Below are 7,076 nucleotides of genomic sequence, written 5' to 3' on the forward strand. Positions count from 1 at the left end.
CATGACAAGAAAACTATAGTCCAAAATCTCCGATGAAAAAAGATGCAAAAGTTCTCAACAAAATGTTATCAAACCGAATTCAACAGTACTTTAAAAAGGAAGACACGGGGCGCCTGGGTGGCTCAGACGCAGCTCAGGTCATGATGCCAGTGTCCTGGGATTGAGCCCCGCGTTGGGATCCCTGCTCAGTGGGAAGCCTGCTTCTCCCTCTCCCCACTCCCCCTGGCTTGTGTTTCCTCTCTCACTGTCTCTCTCTGTCAAATAAATAAATAAAATATTTAAAAAACGAAAAGACACATTATAAGCAAATGGGATTTATCCCTGGTATTCAAGAATGGATAAACATACACAAAAAAACTGATACCCTGAGTTAATTGAAGGAAAAATAGAAATCATATCATCATCTCAATAGAAGCAGAAAAAGCATCTGACAAAATGCAACATCATTCCATGATAAAAGATCTTAACAAAGCGGGTATAAAAGGAAGGTACCTCAACATAATAAAGACCATAAATGATAAGCCACAGATACCATCATACTCAGCAGTTAAGTTGAAAGCTTTTCCTCTAAGATCATGAATAATACAAGGGTGCCCACTCTCACCACTCCTATTCAACATAGTATTGGAGGTCCTGCCAGAGCAAATGGGCAAAAAAAAGAAATAAAAGGCATCCAAGTCAAAGGAAGCAGTAAAATTATGTTTACGGATGTTAACTAATTGTAGTATTCATTTACCGATACATACATATATCAAATCATTGTGTTGTATACCTTAAAACTAATACAATGTTATACGTCACTTCCCGTCTCAATAAAATGGGAGAGGGCTAAAATCAGTTCTCTCAAAAAATTGCAGACTGGTGCTATTTATTATCTACCCCACATAAATGACCTGGTACCTGCTAGTACTCTCAAAACTCAGCTTAATGGCACTTCCTCAGGGAGATCTTCTCTGATACTGAAGTCAAAAAGTTATTCTAAAATTTATCTGGAAAAGCAAAGAAACTGACATTGCTAAAGCAATTTTGAAAATACAATGGGAAGAATGAGACTACCCAATTTCAAGACTTATTCTGTAGCTACAGTCACCAAAACTGTGGTATTACCAGGACAGACACATAGATTAATGGAACAGAATAGAGAATCCAGAAATAGAGCCACACATATTTGTCCAACTGATTTTTGACAGTAGTACAAAAGCAACTCATTAGGGAAAGATAGCCTTTTCAACAAATGGTGCTAGACATCCACAGGGAAAAAAATAACCCTCAGTGTAAGTCTCATATCTTACGTAAAAGTTAACTCAAAATGTGTCATGGATTTAAATGTAAAATATAAGTTTTAGAAAAAATATAGCAGAAAATCTTTAGGCTTAAAGGCTTCGCAGAGTTCTTAGACATTACACTGCAAGTTATGATTCATAAAAGGAAAAACTGATAAACTGGACTTCATCAAAATTAAGAACTTTTAGGGGCACCTGGCTGGCTCAGTCGGAAGAACATGCGACCCTTGATCTTGGGGTCATGAGTTTGAGCCCCACACCAGGGGTAGAGATTATTTAAAAAAAAAGTTAAGAACTTTTACTCTTCAACATATCCTGTTAAGAGAATGAAAAGAAAGCAACAGACTGGAAGAAATAGTTGCAAATCACGTATCTGACAAAGGTTTCAGACCTAGGCTATATACATAAAGAACCCTCAAGACACAACAGTAAAAAAAACCCGAACAATCCAGGTAGAAAATGGACAAGGTCAAGGCGCCGGCAGATTCAGTCCGGTGAGGGCTGCTTTCTAGGTTCACAGACCATTAGCTTCTCACAGAGCATAAGGGAGACAAGGAAGCTCTCTGGGGTCTCTTTTGTGAAGGTGCTATTATCACTGATAAGGGCTCTGCCCTCATGACTTAATCCCCTCCCAAAGGCTCCCAACTCCAAGTACCATCACATTAGAGATTATTAGGCTTAAACACATAAATAAATACAAATTTAGGAGTAGGGAAGAACAAATATTCATTCTACATTCAGTCTAACATTTATATATTTTACTTGTTTTCTTATGTCTTTCCTGATCAGAGCATAAGCTCCATAAAGACAAGACTCATCTCTGTTTTGTTCACTGCAATTCCCAGAGTCTCAAAAAAATGTCTGGCACGTAGTAGGTGCTCAGTAATTATTTACTGACAAAAATATTCACTAGAGTAAAATAACAATAAGCTCAAAGCAAATACCAGGGATGTTATTTTTCACACAGCACTAAAACTGTTTATTGCTGCTTTCTACTAACACATTTTAGTTTTGGGGTGCCTGGGTGGCTCAGTCATTAAGCATCTGCCTTCGACTCACGTCATGATACCAGGGTCCTGGGATCGAACCCCGCATCGGGCTCCCTGCTCAGCAGGAGGCCTGCTTCTCCCTCTCCCCCTGCTTGTGTTCCCTCTCTCACTGTCTCTCTCTCTGTCAAATAAATAAAAAAAATCTTTAAAAAAAAAAAGACATTTTCGTTTTGGGGCGCCTGAGTGGCTCAGTTGGTTGATTGTTGGACTCTTGATCTCAGCTCAGGTCTTGATCTCAGGGTTGTGAGTTCAAACCCCTCCTTGGGCTCCACCCTGGGTATGGAGCCTACTTAAACACATTTAGTTTTACCCATCAATGCAAATTTACATAATTGTCATAAAATTAGAATACATTCCTCTGTAAAGTGTACTTAAATAAAGGTTTTTCCCTCAAGTTTTATAAATTAAATTACAATTACCTTATTCAAAGTATGTCCAACATGTGGGTCACCATTTGCATAAGGAGGTCCATCATGAAGACAAAATTCTGTTTTTACTTTTCTTTCTCTTTGCCATGAATAAAGTTCTGAAAATCCACATTTCTGTTTAAAAAGAACCATAACGTCTGAACATCAACCAAATACATACCCCCTGAATCTTACCATAAATAACAGCCAGCATTTGCTTATTTCTTATCCCATACCAATGTATTCAACTCTAAAACCCAATGGTGAGGCTTCTAAAATGCACATCTGAGTCCTCATCTTTTAAAACTTACTAATAGTTTCCCCATACGCTTCAGATTGAAGTTTAAGTTCTTTGTATCGTAAACAGGGCTCTACAAAAATTAGTACCACCAAATTCTGGCCAGTCTCTCCGCACTCCCCACCATCCACTCCTCACTCCCGCGGGGCTGAAGGGCCTGTAGATTACATCCCAGCCCCCCCCACACACACACACTTATTCTTGCTCTCCTTTGGCCTCAACACTGGCTATCTACCAAATCCCAACAATACTCACTGCAGCCCTACTTCCCTTCTCCCACCTACTGTGTACCCCTGGCCCAGTCACTTTGCCCTTATGGGCTTGTTCCCTTATTTGAAAAAAAAAATCTTTATAGCCAATTCACAGAACTGGTGTGAAAAACACATGAGAAAACGTTTGAAATTGTCACAGTTCCTGGCATACCCATGGTACTGAATAAAACACTTTAAAAAAGTAGATGGCCAAAACAGGTTTATGAGTCTAGAACTCTGATAATTGCCATAAGAATATTTAGGCTAAGCAAATTTACTTAACCCATACATGCTGAATATCGGGGATTTTAAAGCCTCCAAAATTACAGAAGCTAACAAGTGAATCTGCCCTTAGAAAGTTCAGTCTAGTACAGGAGACAGATGCAGATTTTAGGAAGGGGACTCCGAGGAAGTACAGGTACTCTATTCTGCAAACAAGTCAGAATTCCAACTAGGCGCCTACTGACACCACAAAAGTTAAGCTTCAACTTTCCCAGAAAATCGAATTTTTATTTATATGTGTCCACGTTAATTTGCTTTTCAGAAGTCACTGGGAAAGTGTTCAAATTCAACATTTTTTTGTTTGCCTAAAAAAAATGAGACTCATATTCAGTTCTGTGCTGCTACGTGAGCATCCCCCTTAATACTCTGCTCTGGAACCTCTGAGGGATTCACCTAGAGGTTTTCAAGCAAGAAACTCTGAGGAGAGCAGATGATTTCCACTGGTCCAGCCATAACACCGCCGCCCAAAAGGGCCCGGAGTCTGCGGCCAGGTCCCACCCGCCAGGGGTGTGGCCGCCCGGAGCGGCGGCCGGAGAGGGCCCGTCTCCCCTCCGCCCCAGGCCAGGTCGGGCCTCCCTGCCCACCTGCTGGATCTCCAGCTCCGTGTCGGGCTGCTGGCGGCCCAGCAGCTTCATGGGGAAGCTGGTCTGCGGCAGCAGCACCGTGTCCCGATATCTGCCATTATTCGAGCTCTGCAGCTGGTTACTGGCCCCGGTGACTGACCGCACCAAAAGCCTCCTCGTCGTCCCTCGCCACCCCGGGTGACAACGAAGGCGGGGCAGCATCCATAAATTCCGGGCCGCGGCCAGAGCGGCGGCCCCCGGCCCGCGCGGGTGCAGCCCCCAACGCATGGCCGGCCAACCCCGGCCTCCCCGTGAGCGCCAGGTCCTCCGCGGGAGGCTCCCGCCGGGGTTCTGGAAAACCGGGACCCCAGAGAACCTCCACGAGCTCTGCCGGAGTGCGCACGCGCGCGGGGCACGGAAGTGGCGGGAAGCAGGTCCTTCCCAGAGACCGCAGGAAGGCAGCCACCCCGGGTCTTGGCCGCAACCGGGGCGGGGCCGGGCAGACCCTGAGGGGCGGGGCAAGGTGTGGCGGGCCTGCCCGGGCTCAGATTTCAATCACAGAGCCCTGACTCCATTTTAAAGTATTTTAGTATATCCAGTATATATAATATATACAAATATTTAAGATGTTTTTAGTATATCCAAGATATTATCACTTCAACCTGTAATTAACATAAAATTATAAAAAAGATATTACATTCTTTGTCTTCGTACTGAATCTTTGAAATTCAGGTATGCATTTTACACACGCAGCATCTCAGTTTGGGTTAGTAATTTGCCACGCGCTCAACAACCACACAGACTATGACTGCCTCAGGGGGCAGCACCTCTTTAGCTGAGTGCAAAGTTCAGTACGAATATTATAAACCAATCTAATTATGTAATTTTCAGATTCCCTATATCCCTGTTATGTCCCACTCCTACAGAATACTGTGTATAGGGTGTAGGACGAGCTTTGGTTTCTGACAGACACCCACTTTTCTATCCCACTTTTTGAAAGTCTGTGGTAGGCCACCTTTACAGAAAAAAAGTGAAAATAGCATTCATTACATTAGTACCTGTTTTCCATAACAAAGAAAACGAAAGAGATTTTCACTTTTATTAAAAAAAGGGGAAATAGCATTAAGCATTAGTTTTGCAGCAAGACTTCATAGAGGCAGCAGGCACCCCAAGCCACCAGCGTGGCCCCGCCAAGCTCCTGCCCTGGGAACTATCTCAGCATCTCAGCATCAGCTGCTAGCCCTTTGAACTGTGTCCATGAGCATCTGTGCTCTACCTCGATTTATTTTGTGCATCTGTTAGCAAGATGTGTCCTAAGGTATCAGGAAAGCTTAAGAAAGGTTATTTTTGTGCATCTGGGAATGCTAAAAAATCTTTCCATGTAAATTAATGGTATTGCTTCTTTGCTTTACTCCATTTAGGCTTATGAAAGTTTTCATAGGAACACTCTACTTTCAGCTAGCGGGGGAAATCTGTATTTGGTTGGCCAGGTCATAGTAGTTCACGATTGTTACCTTTTCATTGTAAAGTGTACCTCTTCCTATTCATAAGACACAACATCTAGAAGACTTGGCTTGCATAGATAAAAGGATTGACCAATTTCCTACAAAAATAAAAAGAAAATTTTATATGGAAAAACATACCACAAAGAAGGCAAGTTGCAAAGAGTAAGCATTCAGTGTCAGCCTTTCACCAGGCCCTGTTCCCAGCTCCTTAGCCCATTTAAATCATTAAACCCCATAAAGTGAAGATATAACATGCCAAAACAACCCTCTGCAGTAAGGCAGGCATATGGTTATTGCCATTTTACAGATAAGGAAACTGAGGCACATAGTGTTCAGTAACTTGCCCGAGATCACACAACTAAGAAGTGGCAGAGCTGGGATTCAAATCCAGACATTTGGGTTCCAGTACCCATATGGATAATCACACTATATTGCCTCCCGTACACTATACAGTGGGAGAAAACATTTGCAAACACATTTTAAAAATTAATATCCAGGGGCGTCTGGGTGGCTCAGTTGGTTAAGCATCCAACTCTTGATCTCAGCTCAGGTTTTGATCCAGGGTCATGAGTTCATGCCCTGCGTTGGGCTCCATGCTGGGCATGGAGCCTACTTAAAAAAAAAAAAATATCCAAAATGTATAAAGAGCTGCTACAAATCAGGAAAATAAATATAAACAACCCAATGGAAAAAAAGTCAAAGGAGTAGAAGAGGCAATTCATAGTGCAATGGAAAAGACCAATAAACCTACTCAAATATACTCAAACAAAGATACTCAACTTCAGGAGTGACCAAGAACAGGCAGTTAAGGGTGCCTGGGTGGCTCAGTTGGTTAAGTGACTGCCTTCGGCTCAGGTCATGATCCTGGAGTCCCGGGATCGAGTCCTACATCGGGCTCCCTGGTCAGCGGGAAGTCTGCTTCTCCCTCTGACCCTTTCCCCTCTCATGCTCTCTCTCTATCTCATTCTCTCTCTCAAATAAATAAATAAAATCTTTAAAAAAAAAAAAAGAACAGGCAGTTAAGACAAGATACCATTTCCATCCAACAGATGAAAGCAAAAATTAAGAAGTTTGATAACAAGGATTGGAGGGTATATGAAAGTGGTCTCACACTGTTGGTAGTAATGTATAATTTGTACTGCCTTTTGAATGGCAGTATCTGTCACCATTTCAAAGGCATTTCACTTTGAACCTGCAGTTCTGCATCTGAAAATCTATCCCGTGAACTTCAGTCTCACAGGAGCACAACAATAAACGCACAGAGAAGCCCTTCTAACCAACCCCTACATAACACATTGCTGAATTCAACAGTGCTCTCCATCTCCCCATAAATCCTGTACTGAGGGTACACTCAGACCTCAGAGCAGGCTACTCTCCATGACACCTACACACTTTTCTCCTGTTGAACTTACAGTCAGTTATGTCTATCCTTAAACTT

The 7,076-nt window shown here is 42.5% G+C and overlaps 1 protein-coding gene across 1 annotated transcript in view; it reads right to left on the reverse strand.

Moving 5' to 3' along the window:
* The window catches only part of IARS2 (isoleucyl-tRNA synthetase 2, mitochondrial), a 60,907-nt gene extending 56,377 nt beyond the window's left edge, over window positions 1–4,530 (reverse strand). Inside the window, exons 1-2 of the mRNA XM_028104664.2 lie at window positions 4,155–4,530; window positions 2,752–2,874 (exon numbers count right to left, since the gene is read on the reverse strand). Of these exons, the coding sequence (XP_027960465.1) occupies window positions 2,752–2,874; window positions 4,155–4,421 (390 nt within the window). The 5' untranslated portion in view covers window positions 4,422–4,530. The remainder of the gene's footprint in view (window positions 1–2,751; window positions 2,875–4,154) is intronic.
* Between the last annotated feature and the right edge of the window lie 2,546 nt (window positions 4,531–7,076).

Source organism: Eumetopias jubatus, unplaced genomic scaffold, assembly GCF_037043125.1.
Source record: "Eumetopias jubatus isolate StellerSeaLion01/CBP00866 unplaced genomic scaffold, mEumJub1_p1.0 scaffold_12, whole genome shotgun sequence".
NCBI classification, from domain to species: Eukaryota; Metazoa; Chordata; class Mammalia; order Carnivora; family Otariidae; genus Eumetopias; species Eumetopias jubatus.